Source organism: Thalia democratica, chromosome 7 (assembly GCF_965202585.1).
Source record: "Thalia democratica chromosome 7, ktThaDemo2.hap1.1, whole genome shotgun sequence".
In the NCBI taxonomy this organism is placed as follows: Eukaryota; Metazoa; Chordata; class Thaliacea; order Salpida; family Salpidae; genus Thalia; species Thalia democratica.
In genome coordinates this window covers 59,729,664-59,755,146 of record NC_139171.1, presented here as the reverse complement: position 1 = coordinate 59,755,146, position 25,483 = coordinate 59,729,664, and the positions used below count along the sequence as shown (strand labels likewise).

The following is a 25,483-nucleotide window of genomic DNA, read 5'->3' as shown; positions in this document are numbered from 1 at the left end:
ACACATTATTTTGAGATTTAATTATAAAACAATATATTAAAAACAATAATTCTGAAAATAAATTAAAATAAATTTTCAAACAAAAATAAAACTATATGTAAATTATAATTAAATAACGATAAAATTTAATTAAACAAAAAAGCAGAATGTAGCATTTCGAACGTTATAATTTATATGAAATTAATAATGACTATTAAGACAATGCAAAAAAATAAAGCTCAAAATACTTTGTTCCAATACAACAAACTGAAAATTTAAATTACTAAACATTAAATAAAGGTTTTCAAAAAGCACGATTCGGTAAAAATGACTTCGAAAATATTCATAAAAATAACACAATTTGAAAAAAAAAAGAACTGTACAAAAAAATGTGCAACTGTGAAACAAAATATAAGCCATGGACTAAAAAACAACATTATTTAATATTTAAAGTCTGCTCATCTTTTTATAATTTCATATAACAAAAATGCATCCACTAGAAAAAGGTTAAACGAATGAAAATTTTTTAAAGTTACATGATTTTAGTAAAAGCACCGTTGTTAAATGTATGATATTTAGTTAGGCACCGTATTTATTATAAATCCAACAAAATAAAACTACTGTACAAAAATGTCAAACATAAAATTTACATTTAATTAAACAGTAAACGAATGTTTTCAAAATAAAGTAAAAATTATATGATACTTGTTTAATAATCAGGTAAGTGGTGTAAAAAAATTAAATAGAAAGTTAGAAAAATATCTAACTCTTAGACAATACAACAACTAAGGCATCTAAACAATTTTCAAAATATAACATAAAAAGTACACTTTATTCTTTAAAAAAACTGATTCTTTTCTTTTTTTTAAATAAATTGTTTGTACACACTATTTCGTTATCTTTAAAGCAAAAAAATTGTAGAGTTTTACAAAAACTACCATAACATGAGTTTGAATACAACCAAGAGGAAATATAACTAACTTAGTTGTTAGAAAATATAACTTAGTTGTTATAAATGTTTCAAGTAATAAAGCTTTTTTGCCGTGTACCATACGAACTTTCTAAAATGTCTCATAATCAGACCAAAATGAAAATATTATCTGTCCAATTAAATTATTTCATCAAACTTGAATATTAGTGCCAATTACATCGTCTGTAACATCTCCGTAAACTCCCATTTCAATATTTTCTGATGATGGTCTTGAATTTCTGTTTATTTAAAATTTAATTAGTTTATTTTATATAAAGTCTTATCTCAATATTTTTTTTAATTTCTTGAAGAATCTCTTGAATTTCTGTTTTTATATATTCAATAAATCTTTTTAATATCAACAATCATTTAAACATTTTTTAAATTTTCTGATGATGGTTTTGATGCTCTGTTTGTAGTTTATTTCTTTACATGTTTTAATTTAACTGTTTTTATTAAAAACCCATTTAAATATTTTCAAATTTTCATATGTAGTTTTTGAACTTTTGTTTAATTTATTTCTTGACTTATGTCAACTTAATTTCGTTATTCATATTTTAATTTTCTTTAGAGAAAAAACTCATTTCTATATTTTCCTATGAAGCTTTTGATACCCTGTTTGTGTACAAGTATTTTCTATGCATATCTATTTAATTATCATCTGTTAAAAAAAGACATTTTATGAAGAGACCTTAAATCACAGGGATTGGCTAAAGCTTTTTTGAAAAGTTTTTTTTCTTTAACAAAAAGTTATTAAATTTTTTTGAGAAACTTCTTCTAGGTTTTTAAAAGTACACGTTTTTAAGTCTATTTTTAGTTCAAAGCTAAGTTAAAAATTAAAATCTGGGTTAAGAAGTATAGCAACATAAAAAATATACTGTGAAACTATTTTAAATGTGATTTTTCATAAAAAATGTTGATGATTTTTATCTATATGGTAGATTTTTGTGTCAAATTAAAACTTTACTACTAAACATGTAAAAATTGTGAAAATTCCATGTTTTTTAGTGATATTTGTTCAAAATTCCAGGTTTTTTTTCAAAATTTCTCAAATTCCAGGTTTTTCAAGGACTCCAGGTTTTTTGGTAACCCTGTTAATATTAAGTATTAAGAAGTTTTTACACAAAAAAGTACTAAATTGGAGACCACAAAACTTATAATATATATCTAGATTTCAGACAGTCTTTATTTTTATTATTATTTTGTTTTAAGTTGAATGTTTCAGTGTGTAACAAAAAAAAAACATTTAGAAATCTTATAAAATTTCTTAACAAATTAACTTTTTACTTTACCTGGGATGTTTTGAAGTTTTCTTCTTCGGTCGCCTCTTCTTTTTCTCGTTCAAATTGTCAACACTAGATGGCGCCAACCGATCACTCGAAGAAGCAACGTTGCCACTTGATGACGCTACATGGTTGCTTGTCGAGGCTCCGTCGTTCAAGAGTTCGGTTGAAACCGACTTGCGTGGCTTCGGTTTCGGTCTGGGGGAAATTTTATATTACATATTGAAAGAAAGATTTAGTTAGAAAAGCTACATGGTTATTTGTCTTTACTAAAAAAGATTGCTCAATTTACTGGAATGTAAACAGCTTGTCTAAATAAAGATGTGCAAATTAAGTACTTTATTCAGGTTTCGGAGGCAAAAAATTCCGACTTTTTGACCAATTTTTTGGCACCGAAACCTGGTTGTAAATAAAATATTTAATTTGCATATCTTTATTTAGTTAGAAAAGATACAAAAACTTTGAGAAATATATTTTTTGAAATCAATAAACGTTAATTTTAGATAAAATTTTATGCAACTAAAACATCCTAAACTTATCAAAAAAATACTATTTAATATATTATTTTTTTAGTATAAAAACTAAAATATAAACTTTTATCTCACCTGCTTTGTGTGTACATTTGTTTGTTATGGCAAATGAAATCAAAAAAATTAAAAATAATAATGATATACTTTTATTAAACATAAAAACACTTCATATTAAACAAATAACTTCCCACCTTCTTGCGTATAAGTTTGTGAATTCTGATAAACTTTATTAAAATACTTAAATATTAATAAAAACAAACAATTAACCTTTCTTGCGTATATGTTTGCGAGTTCTGATAAATTCAAGTTATAATAATTAAAAAACGCTAGTAAACTTTTGTTTAAAAAACAACCTTTCTTGAGTATATGTTTGTGAATTATAATTTTCACAAAACAATAAATTTAGAAATAAAATAACAAACATTTTATTAAGGCCATAGGGGGGGGGGGGGTAGACCATGTTTTTTACAAGTTGATCTTATTTTATAGAGTTTTTACTAAGCTTCAAGATGCTTTTTACCGTTTTTAAAAATTCGAATTAGTTTTTGAGATATGACCGGCCAAAGTCGGGCCGCATAACAGGTTCCTTATGGGGAAGGAAAACTAAAACGGCGAAAAAAGACTAATGCATTCAAAATCTATCTCCTCCTTCATTTTTTAAGCAATCTTCTTCAAACTTTCACAGTCTATTCTTTATACAATAACAAAAAAACGTTATTTGTGACTTTAAAAAATTTCAAGTAAAAATACCTTTTTTTTGTAATTTTATGACAAAAATTAAAAAAAAAAGTGAATTTTTATCAAAAAAAATTTTTTTTTACAAAAAAAAGGTATTTTTACTTGAAATTTTTTAAAGTCACAAATAACGTTTTTTTGTTATTGTATAAAGAATAGACTGTGAAAGTTTGAAGAAGATTGCTTAAAAAATGAAGGAGGAGATAGATTTTGAATGCATTAGTCTTTTTTCGCCGTTTTAGTTTTCCTTCCCCATAAGGAACCTGTTATGCGGCCCGACTTTGGCCGGTCATATCTCAAAAACTAATTCGAATATTTAAAAACGGTAAAAAGCATCTTGAAGCTTAGTAAAAATTCTATAAAATAAGATCAACTTGTAAAAAACATGGTCTACCCCCCCCTATGGCCTTAAAATTAAACAAACAACCAACCTTTCTTGCGTATATGTTTGCGAGTTCTGATAATCACCAAATAATAATAATTAATAATAAACTTAGGTACTTAATAGAAATAAATATGTAATATAATAAATATTAATAAAAACAAATCAACCTCTCTTGCGTATAAGTTTTATTAAAATATTAAAATTAAACAATCAACCTCTCTTGCGTATATGTTTGCGAGTTCTGATAATCACCGACTTCTTCCACGGTCGCCTCACCCGCTCCTGCTGACGGGGCCGCACCGTCGCCCCCCGACGCGTCTCGTCTCTCCCGCGCCTCCTTCACGCTCCGCCTGGCGTCCGTGTATATCTGCTTGGTGGTCTGCTTGATCTGCTCGAACGTGGGCCGGTCGTCGGCTTCGTGTTGCCAACATTCCGATATCAGCTCGTACCTGGTGTAGAAAAAAGTATAAATAATTAGTTTGTAATTAAAACATACTTGTAAAAGCGTGTAGTATAAGAAATTCTACTGGTAAAATCTAAATAAAAAATTGTTATGATTTATAATTTTGTCAAGAACTTTTATGTGTTTTGTTTGTTCCTGTTTAATTAATAAGTTTTTACAAAACAGAGTTAGTGTCAGATTGGTACGTTTTGTTTTTAAGCACTTTGTAAACCTACATTTAAACGGCCAGCTAGATTTTAAAAATTCTAGTCCTTAAAGAAAAACCTTCCAGCATAAAACCTCGACCCAATAATCTAAACACTTGGCATCTCAACAAGTAAACTCAGAAACTTAACCCTATTTTAACGTCATTTGATTTCCTGTTCAAATTCATAATCTATCACTTTTGACAACATACCTTTGAGCCTTTGATATTTTGTTTTATACTTTTAATGGTCTTTCTACATAGCCAGTAACTTTTATTGGTTTGTTGAATGTTAATTTAAACTAAAATAAATGTATAAATAAATTAGTTAAAAAATTATAAATGATACTACCTTTACCCTTTAAATAATAACAAAATTAAAAAAAAATTATTTAGTAGGACAACATTTAGTAGGTTTGTCCATTATTTTAATAAATACGTAATTAAAATAAATTAAATAAACAAACAGTTTAGTGGGACAGCACTGTGGTTTGTCCATTCTTTTACCTTCTTCCAAATAATGCAAAATATCAATCGCTTCAACTGTCGGGTACGGGATTGCACCCCTGGTCATAATTTCCCAGCAAACAATACCGAATGACCACTGAATAATAAAAAATTATTTATTTATATACATGCTTATTGTAAAATTATTATTTATTTTTTTTAATTATTTTTTTACGGAATCGCACCTCTGTTCAGCACTTTACAACATACTTTTCCAAAAGAAATACCACTTTTAAATAGATAATATTAATATGTTATTTAAGTAGTCAATAAATAATACTTCTATTTCAATTTAGTTTTGTATGGAATTGTTCCACGAGTCGTAGTCGTTATTTCCCAACATACAATTCCGAGAAACTATTGTTAAATAAGACGTTATGATACAACAGTAAACTACATGCTACCTTTTGATATAATTATTATTTGGTTCTTATTAGTAAAATCAACGAGATAAATTTTGACAAGTACCTTTAAGACTTTCTTATTTCGTGGGTTTAGGCGTTTAAAAGTAAAACCGTTCATTCCAAAGATAATTAAAATACTTACCCTATATTATTATTTAAAAAAACTAATTTTCAAACTGAGATAAAACACAAACTTTTTCAAAGCTGTCAGTAAATAATATCCAAAAACATATTTTTAAACTATATACATACACATCTATCGAGTTTTATGAGCAGTAATTGTTTTAAAAAGAAAAAGTGCAACTCAAGTGGTTAAAAATACCACAAAAAGTTTTAAGTAGCTTTAAAACAATGCGTTTGAATATCAAATGTTTTTAATGACAGTTGGTAACATAAAAGTTAACGAAAATATTGAGTTTTAATTAATTGAGTAACTAATTCATAATTTTCAAACTTTAATAAAATAAAAGTTTCATTGAATCTAATTTTAAATAGAAATGCTTGAAAATAAAATTATTATGAATTTGGTTTTATTGAGTGTTTTTATAAGTTGGTAAATATTGAAGCTTAAACTAAGTACAACCTAAAATTTGACTTGAATAAATTAACTTTTTTTCGAGACAACAATTTTTTAAAGGGAGAAATTAAAAATAAGCGGTCAAACAAAAATTCCATTAAAAACTTAACTAGTTTTCAAAACAATACATTTAACTATTTAAGATCTTTACGCAGATTAGAACTTGCTTCATTTTTATTTGAAAGTTTTTTAGGTTTTATTTATGATGAATTTCTATATTAGTTAAACTTTTTATGTAAATGTGTTAATTCAAATTTATTTTATGTTTAAAAACACACTAATTTTAAATATTTTTCAAGTTTTTTATGAAAAACTTAAATTATATTTGCTCTTGGTACAAATTTTCGTAATAAATTGGCAAGACGAATAAACTCTGTCGTTCATTTAAATTTAAAACTTTTAAAACAAATGAAGCATACAAAGTATTTATGATGTAACAATTACTTAAATTTTTTATATAATCCGAAAAACATAAATGAGAAGTAAAAACTAAAGATAAGTTTGTTTAAAATGTCAAAAAAACAACACAAAAATTTAAACAATTTAATTTTGTATTAATATTTTTAATTTAATTAATGTGTTATCATAACAAAATAATATAAGTTAAACTTTAAATAAAATAGAAGCTAAGAGTTTTATACAAGTAAGTTGTATGCTAACTCATATACTGTATTTAATCATATACATAATCACTAATTTATCAAAAAAAAAAATTATTAAAACACAAAACTAAAAAAACATATAATAACAAGATATATCTAAATCAACAGAGCTATTATACAACAAACTTAGAGAAATTAATTTAATGAATCAGTTAAGTACAATGTTACAAAGGAACCAACAAAAATTAAAGTAGAGTAACCTCTCGCTTATTTACGCACATTGTGTCCACAGAAAAAGAGCGTAAAGATACGAGAGATCGTAAAGAAACGAGAGGTACCAAATATACTCACTATAATGGATATTTTTTGATATTGCTTCTAGTTAAAAGCAGACTGAGGACTTTCCCACTTTTAACAACTTGTTTACTTTTTTTATATATATGAAAACAAAAGATAAAATTATACATACATTTGAAAAAGGGTTAAATTAATATAAAACAATAATACTTGTAGAAAATTTTTAACAATTTTAATAATAAGTAGATTTTATCTTTATTTATATGTGACTTATTTTCTACAAAACATTTATATTCTATTCTACTTAGCAAATTCAATTTTTAATTAGGCATTTGTTTACAATTAAGAAATGGTGTGGTGTCTATACTAAAATTCGTTTCTATAGCCTTTTACAGAAGTATGCATTTGGTGCTGTAATGGATTTCTTCTTTTAAACAAAAGTATAAAAATTAATCTCTTATTGTTTACAAAATTTCTGATATACTGAGGTATAACTAAATGTTTATCAATTAGTCAAGGAACAAAGTCTAAATAAATAGAGAGGTGAGTTAGCAAATATGGTGCTTAAAACTTGTTACTTATTATTTTGAGTCATAATCAAATAAAAGTTTACCAATGTAAGTATTTATATTATACTGGTTAAAACCAACTTAAAATTTTTATTACGATTTCATGAATAGAAATTAAATGTTAGACTTTAGTTTAAAAAAAAATTATACTATTATAAAACTTTAGATTTAACAATTTTTATAAGAATCATATTAAGCTACTTATAATAACACATAACATGTATATTTTTTAACACTTTTAAGTATTATAACAACTTAAATTTTAACTTTAACACTTTTTATAAATATTTACCAAAGGATGGGAACATAGTAAATTTTGTTTTTTGTTTACTTTTCTTGTAAGGTATAATAAAATATTTTAGCAAAAAAAAAGTCTTTCCTTTTACACTATAAGCAAAAACTTCAAAGATTGTTTATGTTTTTATTAAATCTAAATCAGGTCAATGTTGTAAAAATGCACAAATTTAACCTTTAAAAAGTGTTAAAAATTTATTTTTTTTGAACTGAAACGCGAACTTTGTAACTTTTTTAATGGAAACACAGTAGTATAAATTTTTTATATACTAAACGACGTTGTGTCATTAAATTACTTTAAATAACAAGATAAATTTTAGTTGTAAAAATAATAAACTTTATTAGTATGAAAAACTTCACATTAAAACTGTCTACATTCATAAATTTTGCTTGCCAATCTTTTGATAAGGATATAAAAATAATGTTTACATGTAAAACCACATGAACTATATCAAGCTCTTTTAGTAAAAACTAATGAAGAATTTGTTTGAATGTTAGAGTAAAAATTGCATATATTAATTCGTAATTATTTACTTGTTTATAAATGTTATCATATAAAAAAGTAGTTAGTTGAATTATTATTTTTAAATAAATAATGTTATACTTAATACAAAACGAAGTGCCCTAGATACATTATGTTTTATTTGTAAATTAGTTTGATTGTAGTAACAAAATAGAATTTATAAAACTATTATATATTCAATAATTTATAACTTTAAACAAATTTTCGAATATTTTGTTTTAAATCAAAATTCTTGAACTAATAAATTTGAACTATGTACTGAAATAATTTTAACTGTGGGAACTAATTTAAGTTAAGAACAATTTAAATAAAATTGCTAAAACACCGTGGAAGAAATTTATTTATTAATACCTTCAATTGACACACCTGTTAAATAACTTATTAAACTTTCCCTTCTTGAAATTGTTGGGCAGTAAAACTATCTAGCAGCTTAAACAACAATTTTAAAATTAAAGCTTTTTTTAAACACGGTGGACCTTTTAATTTAATCAACTTTTAAACATTTGTCACCTTTTGTTTAAATAAAAAAATCCATTGTTTTTATCATGTAGACATCAAAAACATACCAAATATTTAAGAGGTATACTTTTTTTAAACAGTTGAAGTAATCAAAAAAAACCACAATACTAGTTCTTTGAACTTTTTAATAAAAACAAACCCTTATTATAAACCAATAGAATAAAATTATAAGTTATAGATTTATAAATTAAAAAACACTATTTTTCTCCTGGTTTTCACAAAATAGACTATCTCTTACACACTTTAAAATTTTATTAATGTGTATATTAATAATAAGTAAAAATATACTAAATAATTAATACTACATAAAAATAATAATTAATACAAACCACATCGCTTTTCTCTCCGTAACGTCCGTATTTTATTAAAATTATTAATTATTTCAATACTTATTTTATTAAAAACAAACCACATCGCTTTTCTTCCATACATCCCGTAGTTTATAGTAATTAATTATTAAAAAATATATATATAAACTCAACAAACTAATAACTCACAACATCGCTTTTCTCTCCGTAACGTCCGTACTTTATGCTCTCGGGCGCCATCCACTTTAGCGGAAGTTGCGTTTTAACACGTGACTTGTAGTAGTTGGAATCTATGAGGTCACGTGACAATCCGAAATCAGCAACTTTTACTGTACGATCCGAGTCGATCCTTAATGAGAAAAAAAATTACATTTATAAAAGTAGTATTATAATAATATAGACAAAAATATTGAATATTTGTATAACATATAAATATGATAATGAAATTTTTATCCAAAATCAGTCACTTAAATGATTATTTGATGTAAAATCAGCAAATTTGACAGTACGATCTGAATCGTCCATATATACACTATAGAATAATAATATTATGGTGAAATTGAAAACTCGTATAACATATGAACATAAAAACGTATAGAAATTAGTACTAATTATCACAAAACTTAATAATTATTTTGTTTTTCTGTCCGATCGGACCCTGTGAAAAATGCATGATACATAAAAAAATAGGTTACATGCGATCCTATAGTCGACCGTAACGTAAAGGTGTAAAAAACTATTTGGGGTAACAATTAATCATATATGCTGAATAATATAAATATTCTTAATGCATTAAATTAATTTTATAATTTAATATTATTAATTTATCTCACTCACATTTACATTTATAATAGTACTTCTAGTTTCAGTCAATAACTTAATTTTGACCCCGGTATATGATTGGTTGAATATCAAAAACAATGTTATAGTTCCAATTGTAAATAACTTTTTATTATAACTATAGCTATATTGTATAAATTAATTTGTTTTGGTTATCGTACAAAGATCATAAATGTAATAACAATATCACTGTAAACTAATTTATGTTGTTTATCACAGTTCTTATTTTATTTATTCTTAAATAATTATAATATATTACTTATATTTCTTTAACACAGTCAAAAACATAATAGGTTTAAAAAATAAATTTAATCACTGAGTATCATTTAGACCGTTTGTTATTGGTACTATTCCAAACTGTTTAAACTGTTATAAAATAAAGTTAGCAGAAATAGCTATTCATTGGAGAAAACTTTTGATTTCACTGATGTGTCTAGGTCGATTTAGAAGAAGTGTAAAAAGTTGAATGGGTTATTGAGTAACAACTTAATCATGTTCACTGTCTTTTGTTAATTACATTGATAATATATGTTTTTACAACAACGAAACTGCATTGTTATTGTGTCTGAATCGACCCTGTTGATTGACTGAATATTCATTTTATTATGACATTATTATTATTAATTTAGTGATAGTTTTACTTATAGAAACCTGTAGAAATATAAAAACTCACATCAAACAAAGCAGTAATTTATAGGTACAAAATTATCGGCAGCAAAATAAAAATTATAATAAAAACAAAAACGTGTAAACTTGTTTACCTTAAAAGTTCATATTAGTTTCACAATTAAAATTTGATAAACAACGCTCTTAAAGAAAAACAATGCAATTAAAAAAGTATAAAACTTTATGAACTTTGATCATTTGTTTTTTTCTTTTTGTAAGATGTACTTTTATGTGAAAACTTGAAATGTTTATGGTTATATTATTTCCTCATTTTGACATTTTCAAATTAATAAAAAATATATATAATTTAATAGAAATTTATACAATTTAAATTTAGTACTTACATAAATATTTGCTATAGAGTATTTCTTTTAAATCTAAACAGCAACTGAAATTTTGACATAAAGTTTATCAATAACCTTTTAAATATACAAACCCAATTTTTTTTTACTTAAAAACAAGAGATAAACAACGAAACAAGTTTCTGACATATATAGAAAAGAATGAGTAATAAAAAAGTTTTAATTATTGAGAAATTATATCTTACATGCTTCAGTAGTTATGTAGCAACTACTTATTACTATGAAGTAGAAAGTATTTTTTTAGAACTTAAATTTTCAAAACTAATAAATAGAAATTTAAAAAAAAAATACTTTGATGTTTTGTTTAAAATGGCTAAGAATTGAATAAAAAACATATTTTCAATAGATAAAGCGATAAAAAATTGTATTAAACAAAAATCTCTATCATTAAAGTAAAAGAAAGGTCATTCATAAATTCTATTTACAATTTTCTATATTCGAACAAAGAAAATTCAATATTTCTTTGTTGCACGCATTTTATTCAAACTGTTTTTTTTTCATTTATAAAATTACATTGATTTAAAATTTTTTTGTTTTAATTTAACTTTTTATATCTTTAAGAGTATTTTTTTGTTCATAGTAATGTAGTTGTTAATAGTGTCGAAGATTATACTTATCACTTCTATACAAAAACATATTTTATAGTTTTTATATTCGTTCGTAATAACAATAAACAACTATTCAATCAAAAAATCACATTAAACATGCATTTAAATAATATTTACACAGAAAGTAAATTCATATTTAATATTTATTAGCACTTGAAGAAAATTTGCTCACTACGTTAATATCACACAATTTTACCGTGATTAAATTTTAAATGACAAATATTGTAATGTAGTTCTTAGTAGTGTCAAAGAAACTTATTACGTAGTTTTAAACAAAAACATTTTCTATGGTTTTTATACTCTTTCGTAATGATTGTAAAAAACTATTCAACCAAAAAATCACATTAAATATGAGTTTAAGGATTAAATAAATGGAAAGTAAATTTATACTTTTGTTCATTACTTTAATATAACTTTTAAATAAATTAATACATTAAATTGTACTGTAAATAAATTTCAAATCCCAAACTTTAAAAATATCTATTCATTGTAATCACTATTTTCTAAAATATTTGTTATAATTGAATTAAGACTTTGAGAAAATAATATTTTTAACTAAAGTGGCTTGCACAAGCTTAAATAAAATATTAATTTCTTTCTAAAACCTCTTAATAAGAGAACTTGTATTACATTACTATAAGTGATGCTAATATCATTTAAGTTGACTTGTATCTCTTGGTGTATTTTTATGTTTCCAATTTTTAATTGCTATTTAAAACATGGCTCATAAAATTACATTTAATTTGAATAACTTTGACTGTCAATTATCCATAAATAATTATGGTAAAATATGTAAGTTAAACTTTTCTGAAAGAATATGCAGCAAAACTATTGCCTTTTTGTCGAATCAAAGACTTAGATCAAACTAACATACAATTTCTGGTTAACTTATACAGCAAGTTGTTTTTTACATTAAATCAAATATTTATGACTTACATGCAATTTCTAGCGGCAAGGTCTCTGTGAACGTATTTCTTTTGTGTCAAATAATACATTCCATTTGCTACCTCATAACAGTATTTCAGTAAATTCATCACTGTAAGAACCTGTGTTATGTCATGAATATTAAAAACTTTTATTTCATTTCAGTAAACTAATAACTGTAAGAACCTGTAAAAGCCATAAGTATTAAAAAAATTATTAGATATAAGTATTTTAGTAATAAAACTCTAGTAAACTGTGAAAAATTATAAAAAAAACTAGTTTTAAAAGATATCTTACTTTTCAAACTAAAAACATTTAAAAAAAAAAAACCAAAGTTTATAAATGTGGTATAAGTACCTCACACATTCTATTTTTTTATTTCATCTAAGATCAACACTCAAATAGTAACTGTTTACAAAAGTAAGTACAGTTTTCAGAAACTTTGTTGACTGAAAATAAAAGAAACTGAATAAAAGGTTGCATTGAAAGTTAAAATAGCTATATAAAGTTGATATATATATTTTCAAAACTAGTTATAAAGCTTTTAAAAGCACAAACACCTGAAAACACTTATGCACAACAAATTTAATCACTGACAAACTTAAACAACGATCTTGCTCAAAAAAAAAAACAATTTTTATAACTTTAATATAAAATTACCAAAAACCTTTTTTCATCAAAATAACAACTTTAATCAATTTAAAACTCACAATGTTCTGATTCCTTAAAAAAGTCCTCAGATCCCCGTTTTCCATATATGGAAGCACGATCAGTGGTGATGATTGGCCGGTTTCAACCAGCTCATCCACGCAAACGCCCACTAGCGGAAGGATGTTTCTGTGTTGCAAATTCGACATCAGCACCCCTTCACGGAGGAACTTCTCAATATCTCCCCTGTCTTCCAATGCTGCAAAAATTATTGGATTGAAAAATATTAGTTATCAAAAACTGCCAACTATACTAAAAAAAATTATTATAAACAAGCACATCTGTCACTAATTTAAAAGAAACTTAATACTCTGAGTTTTTAAAGTTATCAGATTTTTAATTTATCAAAGAAATAGAAATTGTAACTTCTCAACATCACCCCTCTCTACCGATGCTGTGAAACTAATATTTGTTTTATAAATTATATAACTCGGGGTTTAAATGTTTTTAGCAGCTTTTTCCAGGTTTTCAAAATTTCTCCAGGTTTTTAAAAGTACACATCTTAGGGTCTATTAAAGCTTAAGGTTAATTTTAGGGTAAAAAACTGCATTAAATAGTATATAAACATTGAAAAGATACTGTAAAGCTACTTAAATGTGTTTTTTAATAATAAAAAAAAATTGATGATGAAAAAACATTTTTACATATCTTATATATCTATTTGATAGATTTTTGTATATAATCAAAATTTTACTACTTAACATGTAAAAATTGTTTAAAATTTCAGGTTTTTCCAGGTTTTGTATAGGGGTAGGGAGTACACCACATTTTTTTGGTCATGTTGTAAAATTTATATTTTTCTTTTTGATTTAGATGTGTTTTAGCATCATTAAGAAGAATTTAATATTAAAAAAAAAAAAATTGCCAAAAAAAAAAATTCCGAACCCAAAAATCACTTATTTTCATTATTTTTGACTTAAATAGTAATAAAGTCACTTATACATGTCCTATACTTATAGTTTTTATCTTAAATTAAAGTTTACAGTTATAGGCAAACATTTAAAGACATTTCAACTGTTTTTGTTACATTATGATGTCATAATCACACAAAATATGTAAATGTTTTCGATAAAATAGTACTTTTTAAAAATTTAATAAGCATAGCTCTATTTAAAATTTTTTATTCTAAAAGTAACAGTTACTTTAACATTTTAAACAAACTTCTTACTTACCTTTAAAGATTTAAATGATTTGGTACAGGTATGTATATTAGCGTGATGTTTGATGTCATAACTCATTTAGTCATAAGTGTTTAAAAAACTCTTAGATAATTATTCAATTAGTATAACAACAAAATAAATAACCAAACATTAAAAAATTATAATGTATTATAGGCAAGATAATTTTTTATGGCATCATCAAGTTAATGATTAGTGCTAATGATAGTACTTCTACCATCATTTGAATTGGAAACTGAAGGTTCAACATCAACTTCCAAAATGTATGACTTCTCACACATGTCTCGCTTCAGAGCTGCTTGTGCTAATTCTAACTCAGTTTGCTTTTCAGTTACATATTTCAAATCAACATCTTCACTTATACGGCCACAACGGGAACTTAGTTGATCAGTATAAAAACATGCCTCATCTCCAGTAAGAGTATCCATGTTTTTGCCTATGTCAAACAACTTGTTAACAACTAGAGGTACGTTTTTATGTCTACCTGTAAATATATTAGATTGTCTCCATTCTTTGTTGAGCTGCCTCAAACTCTTTTTGACACCTGATTTATCTCGGGTCTGCTCCTTATACACTTTACTAAAGTAATTATTTACTACAGTTAACAACTTTGATTGTACTTGTTTTATTTTCAGAACATATTCTTCACCAAATGCTTTGGTCCACTGTAAAATGAGAGCTGTTGCATACGCCTTAACACAATTTTTCATCTTTTGTGATTTTGGGTTAGAACAAATGTTAAAAATGTTAATAGCAACATCATAAGTTGTTGGTAGGCAATCTCCCAGAATTATACTTAAATTACTACTATTATTCATCTGTAAAAAATTAACAAAAACTGTTTTTTTTTATCTTTAACAGTATAGTGAACTTTATAAATCTTTAGTACAAAAGCAACTAAGAAGTAATCAAATTTTTTTGAGTAAACTATAAAACACTTGAAGATCTTGTAGATATCTAATACTTTCAAACCACTTAAACAATAAACTAAAAATTTAATAAATTTCTATCTAGTGTGTAATAAAACTATAAAAAATTTAATAACTATTAAACTTTTAAAATAAATAAATTAAAGCAGATAACATATAATTTAACTTTAACTTTTTATCTAAAACTCAAAATTAATATATTGATGATTTGTTGCACTAGCCAGTTTTACTGCACTGATAAAATAAAACTGATAAAAAGTTGCATCATTGATTTTAAACTTCATTTCTCATAACTGCAACAAGCTCTAAATATTCTCTTGAGTTCAACAATGAATGATGCAAGCATTAGTTCATTACACTAATGTAAAAGCACAACAGCAGAATAAATTAGCTCTTTTTAATAAAATGTACCCTTACAGTCAAAATTTACATATTTTGTGTGATTATGACGTCATAATGTTACAAACACAGTTAAAATGTCTTTAAATGTTTGCCTATAACTGTAAACTTTAATTTAAGATAAAAATTATAAGTATAGGACATGTATAAGTGATTTTATTACTATTTAAGTCAAAAATCATGAAAATAAGTGATTTTTGCGGTCAAAATCAATTTTTGGGTTCGGAATTTTTTTTTTTGGAATTTTTTTTTTTTTAATATCAAATTCTTCTTAATAATGCTAAAACACATCTAAATCGAAAAGAAAAAAAAGTCTAGCAAACATCACCCAAGTACTCCCTACCCCTATTTTGTAGTGATTTTTGTTCAAAATTCCAGGTTTTTTAGTCTTTTGGCAACCCTTAATATAATGATATAAGATATACATTACAAACAAGATTCTTTCCGATAGAATTTTCTAAATATTTCAAAAAACGCTTTCTAAAATTTTGAGGTAGTTATCTCAAAAAACGTAGTAGAAGATAGATTTTCAGTGAAATAGTCTATTTTCGCCGTTTTAGTTTGCGCCTCTCATAAGTATCCTATTGCTGCCTCCGAATTTGACCGACTATATCTCAAAAATTTTTTTGAATTTTTATAATCTGTAAAAAGCATCTTGTAGCTTAGTAAAAACTATACAAAATAAGATCAAATTTCAAAAAAAGTGTTTTACCCCCCCTATACCCTTAATGAAATTTCAATTTTCATGAAGAGTTTTTTAATTTGTGATCATTGCATAACGCATAAAACACAGTGTTAAATAAAAAACTCTGAATTTGAAACTGTCTCATTAATGTAAATAAAATTAAAACAAAATTAAATAACTTTCTGTACTTAGGTACATAATATGCGAGTCTAAAATGCAAACATATTTCCTTTTAAATAAATCTTTCCAGCTAAAAACAGCAACTGTTTGCGACTAACTATGTCTTTAGAATATAACTATAAAAGAAGCTAAATACTAGAGTAAATGTAAAAATCTATTTATACAAGTAGTCAAACATTCATATTGACTTAATAAACAACTTGATACAATAATATCAAACATTCGAAACGCTTTAAAATTACTTTTCAAATTGTCATTTTTGATGAAATATAACAAAATAAATTTATAAAAATAATTATTTAAAATAAATCTCCAGGACTAACCTTTCAAGCTCTTAACAGCAACAGTTTGCGACTGGCCGTCCCTTCCCTTCAACTTGCCCTTAAACACCTCACCAAAGTTCCCGCTCGAAATCATGTCGCCTAATTGCAACCGCTCCCTCTCAATGTAACATTTGCTCAACCCCAACGCGAGCTCGTTGTCGACCACTTGCGGCAACGGTGGTTGCGAGTAGTTGTTGGTGCTTCTACTCCCAGTTCCTTTAATATTATGTTGGTTTTATTTTTAAATAGTCGAAGTTTCAAAACTTGGTATCAACAAGCAGCCGTAACAGCACATGCAGCTTGATTTAGTAAAAAGATTGCAGGTTATTTTTGGGAAAAATATATAGAGAACTTTAACACAGTATCAAGTTTGCCCCGTAATGTTTGTTTTGTTTCTACTTCCAGTTCCTGTGGTAGAGGGTTTGGTTTGTTATAAAGGGGATTGCTCAGTTGTGAGTTCTCAGTTGAAAGTACTTTAGTTGAACACTACATCAGTTTGTTCAGAAAACTCATTATAAATTTGAATCGTACAAACTACATTAGTTTAGCAACACTGATTTCTTTACCACTGACAACTTTAATATTATTAAATTTCTGTTTATTTTTTGCAATGCATCTAACTTCAAAAAAAAAAGTTACACAGTAATTTTTAAATAAAAATTTAAGCCGTTAAATTTAAAATTCATTTAGGATGATAATAATAGCACAATATTTAAAACAAACTTCTTGAGTTCTGAATGATGGCCATAATAACTATTACCCTAAAAAATATCACTAAAATGCATTTTCTAATATGGAATTAAAACAAAACAAACTTCTTGAGTGTGCGTACTGAAGCATGGGATACTGCTGATAAGACGGTGGTGGTGAGTTGGGTTTGGACCTGGGAGGATGCTTTCTTCTGTACCAGGCAGTAAGTCCAACAATGACTAATACCAACCCTAATAACCCGAACACCACACCTGAAATGTGAAATACAAATTCAATGAAAAAATCATGTATACAATAAATAAATATAAAATAGTTAAAAATTAATGAGAAATTTATTATGTTAAAAACATGGTAGCTGTCAAATTTGCACGAGAGGACAAAATTGCACTAGTGCATAAAGTTACATTTGCACAAAGACACTTTTGCACCAGGGGATAAAATTGCACTAGTGCATAAAGTTACATTTGCACAAAGACACTTTTGCACCAGGGGATAAAATTGCACTAGTGCATAAAGTTACATTTGCACAAAGACACTTTTGCACCAGGGGATAAAATTGCACTAGTGCATAAAGTTACATTTGCACAAAGAGACTTTTGTACGAGGGGATAAAATTGCACTAAGACACTTTTGCACGGAGACATTTTTGGACAGGTTGAATTTTTTTATTAATTTCAAGCTTTTTTTTTACTATCACTGTTACTCCCAACCCTTACCCTTGGTCAGTAACTATTTTTCTTTTATTTTTTTCAGTAATTTATGTTTAGTTTTTTTTCTGCTTTTTTTGTATATATGTATTTTTTTACTCTTGTGTAAAAATGTAACTTGTGCAAAATTGACCCTTGGTGCAAATTTGTCTTCCTGCAAAGGTATCTTTGTGCATTTTTGTGCCCTTGTGCAATTTAGTTGCCTTGTGCAATTTTGACCCATTCTTTAAAGTCATATAATAATATAATCTGAACACCAAAATTAATATATATGATAACTGTAAAAATGATGCAAACAAATTATATACAATATTTTACCTAAAATGATGGCCAATGCGTTGTCATTCTGTTTGTCTAATTCCTCCTGGATTGCATTGTAATCCCTCCAAAATTGTTGCTGCAATATAAAAAAATAGTTTCAAGAAATATTTTATAAACGCATTGTGTTTTTATAAATTGCATCCTGCAGAAGTTTCGCAAAATAGACAAATATGTGTAAACGAATTTTAATATATTTAACCAAGCAATTTAATAAAACAATTACGAATTTTCATTTCTTGTGCTATTTGTATCATTTTATAAAACCAATCAATAAATGTGTTGAGTTTTTTTCTAGATAGCAGTGTAATCCTACCAAAAGGTTTACTGTTTGAAAATATGTAAACATTTTTTACATAGATCAGTAAAAATAAACAAACTAATTAAAAATTGTGATGTTGTAGGCTGAATTGGAATTCGGTCAGATAACAGATTAAAGAATGTGATGGAGAATAAAAAGCATAGTTTTTACAAAAAAAAACATTTGAAAACTTATATAAAACTTTCGATAGAAAAAATTACTAATTGAATTTTTGAGATATAATTAAAAATATAAATGCATGGTCAGCAATAATTTTCCAGAAACTAAAAGTTCACTATAAACATTCGTTTTCTTTTACTTTTGAGGCAATTACCTCAAATTTTCAGGAATTGATTCTTGGACTATAAGAAAATAAGAAAAAATCTTATTTTCTAAATATGATTCTATAACCAAAAGAAAAACATAATTTATATGTTCTAAAGAAAATAAAAATTATTTACTTAAAGTGTTTAATATTCGTAAAATAGAATGAATCATTAAGTTAAGACTAGATTTTAAAAGTTTGAGAACAATTGCTTTAAAACTGTAGAAGATATATTCTAAATCAAATAGTTTTTTTATTTGCTTCTTTAACTTTGCCCTTCAAAAACTAATCTATCAAACTATTCAAATTTGTACCTTTATACTACAAAAACTACTTTGAACTTAACGATTACACACAATTAAAAAGACTAATAAAGATTATAAAATACATCATTTAATTAAAATAAACATATAAAAAAGAACCTTTAAGTCCCTATACCAGGGTTTCCCAAAGCGGGAAAATTTTAGTGAGTTGGGGGGAATAACTAATACAGGGGCTAAAAGGGAGCAATTTAAAAAATTTTAAACTTGAAAAAGGTCTTAGGTGTTTTATATGGTAGTTTTTTTGGAGGGGGCAATAGCGTTTTAAATCTCTTTGAAAGGGCAATTTGAAAAAACAGTTAGGGAAATCCTGCCCTATACCATTACTGTAAATTTTGGTCTCTTGTGCCTAATAAATTGTTTGGAATGTATTTAGCAAAAATACTTTTGCACATAAAACACAGTAAGTTGTAAAACATTAATAATAACCATAACAATTTAATTCCATTAAAAATTCTTTAAAGAACAAGACCCTTAAAGTAGCTTTATTTTTTTTTTATTTTTTTTTTAAATGCATGGTGTTTGAAAAATATTAATTATATAATTATTTTAGTGATACTTTATTAAAAGTAACAACAATTACGAAAAACATATTGTATACATAAAAAACCATTTTTTATAATAAACAATAATTGAGTTCTGGTTAAACACTTGTTATTGTATATATAGTTCATAAAGATTTAATTCAAAATAAACACTTAAGATTTTTCAAAAAAACTGCTCCCTTAAACAATAAATACAGTATATTCCCACTTGAATTATTAAAATTCCAACTTAATTTTTTTTATATTCTATCTTCAAGGTTGCCCTAGGTTTTTGAGAAATTTCTTCCAGGTTTTCTGAATTTCTTACGGGTTTTTGAAAGTAAACATTTTTGGGTCTATTTTTAAGTTTAACTTTAAAAACTGTGTTAAGTAGTATAACATCATTGAGAAGATACTGTAAAGTTACTTTAAATGTGTTTTTTGATAAAAAATTTTGATGATGACAAAAACATTTTAGCTATATGATAGACTTTTCATGTCAAATCAACATTTAAAAACTGTTTTAAATTTTAGGTTTTCTAGTAATTTTGTTTTTGTTTAAAATTTCTCAAATTCTAGGTTTTTCTAGGTTTGCAAAGCCTAATTGTCAAATTCAAGATTTTTCAAGGACTAAAAGGTTGTTTTTTCTGCTAATAATAGATTATAAAAATGATTTCTTCAAAGAGGGAGTAAATTAAAATCAGTTCAAGAAAACCTGTTATACTTAAACTTACTTGTATAGCTTATTACTTTTTTTCAAAACTCTATAAAACGATATACTTTTCTAAAACATAACCTTATAACAGTGGTTGGCAAACTGCGGCCCGCGGACCACATTAAAATTTTGATTCAACTAGTTAAATATATTAATATTCTCATAATATAATTAAATTTTAGTGTAATATTTAAAGAATAATCTATCGACTAAATTTTTTCTGTTCAAAAAATTACCTTCAAGTATGTTTTTTAAAGCACATAAAAAATGTTTCTTTTTTGACCTGCTGACCTCTGTCTTTAAAAGTCATTAAAACCCTACAAATATATTTTATATAGAACTAATCAAGCTAGCAATGCATGTGTACACATAACACTCATTTCACAATTTTTACATTTCATGTTACATAATTCATATTTGAGGGTTTTATTTCTTAAAAGCCAGTCTGAGTGATGAAAAGCTGAAATACTTTTAAATTTTAAAACATTAAAAGCTGAAATACTTTAAAAGTAATTACAGTCCATAGGGGGGTCCACCTTGATTTTTACAAGTTGATCTTACTTTATACAGTTTTAAATGAGCTATCAGACATTTTTAACCGCTTGGTAAAATTCAAAGTAATTTTTTGAGATATGAGCAATCAAAGTCGGTGACCTCAATAGGTTCCTAATGGAAGGAGCAAACTAAAAACGCAAAAAAAAGACCATTTCACTAAAAGTGTATCTTTTCCTTCATTTTTAAGCAATTTTCTTAAAACTTTCACAGAAAGTGTATTATTAAATATAAAAAAAATTAAATGCAGGAATTTTTTAATTTTGAAAAATATTTTTTTTATTTAAAAAAAAAACTTTTTTTTTGTTTTTAGATTAATTTCTTTTTATTTTAATATTTTTAAAATTTCAACATTCAAAGTCTTTTAAACTATAAAAGGAACGTTTCCTGAAAGTTTGAGGTCTCTAGCTCAAAAAATGAAGGCGAAGATAAAATTTTAGTGATTTTTTAAATTTCTGAGAAAATTGACCCCAAAAAATTTGTGGTCAATATATATATATCGGAAAATTTTATAAAAATTATAATATCTCAAAAGTTATTTTTTTTTTATTCTATAAAAACTGGCTTGTAGTTTGTACTTCAAGCTTTCATATAAAATCCAATGTTATTTTTAGTAAAAAAAATGTAGGACCCCCCCTATGCCCTTAGAGAGCTTATTATTAAAAAAAATTAAAGCTAAGTTTTAAAAAGTAAAAGCTGAATTTAAAGCTATAAACCAATAAAACTGTCATAAAACTTAGATAAGCAAAAACTTCTAACAAGCTTAAGTTACTTTATTAACCATAAAAAATTTCAAGATAATTGATTTGGTCTGAGTTTTAAACTAGCTCAAGCTAGCCTTAAGTACTTTTAAATGTGTGACAAACCAGCTATTTATCTATTAATAAATCACTAATAAATCCAAATATATCAGTTTTGAATATATCCCTGGTCTACTATTTTACTTAAGTGAAAAATTAATTACAAAAATTTCACTACGCGTTAAAAAAATACAAGTTAATTCCACAATATAAGTTTAGAAATATACATTTTATTCATTCTTTCAAGAATTTATTTTAAAAACTGAGTTTCGGTCAAAGACCTCGTCAGTGCTTAAATAAATCTTATTCATTTTCTAATCATATTCTATTTGAATAAGATTTATTTAAGCGTTGACAAAGTCTTTGACCAAAACTTGGTTTGTAAAATAAATTCTTGCAACAATAAATTCATTATTTCTTCTCTAGTAGTTCAGATCTCTTTAATTGTTTTCTAAAAACCAAAACATATAATATACATTTTATAATAACTTTTAGGCATAAAGTTCATCAATTACTGACCAAGCCAACAATAACAGTTTCAAATATTTCTCTCTCCTTTTATTATACTTTATTATAAACTCTTAAATGTTTACTAAAATAATTCATATAAAATACTTACAAAGCTAACAATATCAGTTGAGACATTTATACATACTTCATTAGCATTTTACAGCATACAAATTTAGTTTTCAATTCATTTTCATTTCATTATAACTTTACGACAAATACATTAATTTTTCATCAATCACTGACAGCCGCATAATGTCAGTTTCAAATACTTCTCTTGCTTCCTATTTTACTAAAGTGTACCACAAACTACCACTACACAGTTCTTATAAAACACTAATGAAGTCCACCAGTTTAGACATGTACATTTAATTATTACTTTATGACCCAAAAGTTTAAATTTTCACAATTGCTAACTAATCTAACATTATCATTGTTTGTTTAATAAAGTATAAACTTAGCCTGCAAAACCAGTCAATGTATATTTACTACATATATATATTTATAATATTAAAAGTTATATAAAAAAGTTCTGATCAATAGTGCTCGACAAACTAAATTGGAGCTAAATATTTATCTAACTATATAAAAACTATAATTTATACAGCTGTTTCTCACATGAAATGTAAAATTTCATGTAATTGTCAGTACATTTTTTCAAAATTACCTTTTTAAACTTTTCTAAAAAGAATAAATTAACATTCACAGTGTATTATTTAAAATTCAGATAATCGTACAATAAACTGTACCATTACTACATCACAATTATTATAAAATTTTAAAATCAAAATTTCTGTTTACAATTGTAATAAACTGTAACTTAATGACGATCACATGAAATTTTACATTTCATGTGTGAAACAGCTGTATAAATTATAGTTTTTATATACTTAGATAAATATATTTATAATATATATATATATATATCAGGGTTCGTGCGCGAAATTCCTTTTCATTTAGCCTGACAGAGACCTATTTAGCCTGACATTTTTTCAAAGTAGAAAAAATCACCTTCAGAAGGCATTTTGGGTATTGGGGGTCTTAATTAGCAAATTAACGCAATAAAAGTATTCACAAAACTACTTTTAAAGAAAATAAAATTTTAAATGAATTATTTTTCAACATCTATCAATCGCTTACCCAGCAACTTGAATATTTTTAACTGGTCATTATAATTTCTGCTTCAATGAATTCATACCTTTTTTAAATTTTGGGGCTTAGTTACATCCACCACTTATAACCCATATACAGGGTTCTTGTCAATTAGTACTTGAATTCGTCAATTATAAGTTACATGACTGGACCAGAAGCTTTTATTAAAACAGAAATGTGACTTAACAAACTGCTAAGAGTATTAATCTAAAAAGTATTTGGTATAAAGCCTTTATATGAGAAATTAAAACAGTTCCAACTAAGCTCTGAAAAACAAAGCTCATGTAAACAAATTCAGACAAACAGCTAAGTTGTTGAACTAAACTGTAATGTTTAAACTGTACTTTTTTATGAATTTTTATAATTATGACGTATATAATCTACTATAAACAAAATAATGAAGATTCTTAAAATTATTTTAGAGATTCAACAAAAGGTTTTAAGCACTTATTTTTACAAATACTGACTGATTTTGTCTTTAATAACTAAATCTTTATTTAGAAATTAATTCACATCTCAATTTGATCTTAATTAAAAAAATTTCATGCATTTGAACTGACAAAAACTGATATTCTCAAATTTTTAAACATAAAAACTGATTTAGCCTGACGCTTTTCAACTTTTTTCAAAAAAACTGATTTAGCCTGATTTAGCCTGACTTAGCCTGACGCGCACGAACCCTGTATATATATATGTAGTTTCAATAGTTTTAATGCTTTGTGCATATCCTCAGAACAAAATAAAGAATAAAGCAAAATTTTTACAGAATCACACAAAAAAACACATTGTGACGTTTCAACTAAAATTGAATAATTTTAGTTAGCCTATTTTAAAAACAACTTGTGTACTATATATACATATATCTATATATACATATATGTATACATACTACATATTATTTTTAAATAATTTTCTACTTACCAATCCCGGAATGTCACTTTCAAATATTTCCCTTGCTTCCTCCCAACTGCACCGCTCCTCAATGCACTCCGTCTCCATGTTTCCCTGCTGGAACATCTCGCTCCAAAATCCCTCGTTTGCTCGCTTGTGCCGCTGGAGGAAGTTGTTTGCTGTTTCTCTGTCAATCACCACCATTATTAAATGTTTTTATTAAACTTAATAAGCTGGAAAAATTAGTTAAATTTGAAGCTTATGTAAAATTGATCTTAGAAATTAATTACAGTTTTTAAAACAGTTTGCTGGAGGAATTTGTTCTCCTTTCTTATAATGATTACCACCATGATTTGACTTTATGTTAATTTTGTTAAGCTAAAAAAAGCAAGCTTTTCAATGCATGTTTAAAATTCAAATTTGTCTGAAGTTTTAAAACTTAGAACTACTATAACTTGTTTTTCATTATTTTAATTACCTGAATATAAAGAAAAGTGAATTTGCTATTGTACAAGTATTTACCTAGTTTTAATTATGTGTTGTTTTACTTAACCATTCTTGTAATTAGTTTGTGAATAAACTTAACCAAGAAAGATATTAGATATCACCAGGATATTATATTTTATTAATATTAATGACTTGATAAAACTACTGCTTTCACTTATTTTGATCTAAACATTGTTATAAATACAGATTTATTTTTATAAATGAACATGGTCAGCAATCTAT

The 25,483-nt window shown here is 25.6% G+C and overlaps 1 protein-coding gene across 1 annotated transcript; it reads right to left on the bottom strand.

Moving 5' to 3' along the window:
* Positions 1-540: 540 nt before the first annotated feature.
* Positions 541-24,982, bottom strand: LOC145840374 (hepatocyte growth factor receptor-like). Its single transcript, XM_082947619.1, has 11 exons — positions 24,785-24,982; positions 18,668-18,746; positions 17,747-17,893; positions 16,932-17,147; positions 13,240-13,436; positions 12,542-12,651; positions 9,319-9,478; positions 4,997-5,133; positions 4,098-4,331; positions 2,242-2,430; positions 541-1,188 (listed from the first exon to the last, which is right to left on the bottom strand). Exons 1-11 carry the CDS (start codon positions 24,956-24,958, stop codon positions 1,101-1,103), a joined length of 1,731 nt encoding a protein of 576 aa, XP_082803745.1. The 5' UTR covers positions 24,959-24,982; the 3' UTR covers positions 541-1,100.
* Positions 24,983-25,483: the final 501 nt, after the last annotated feature.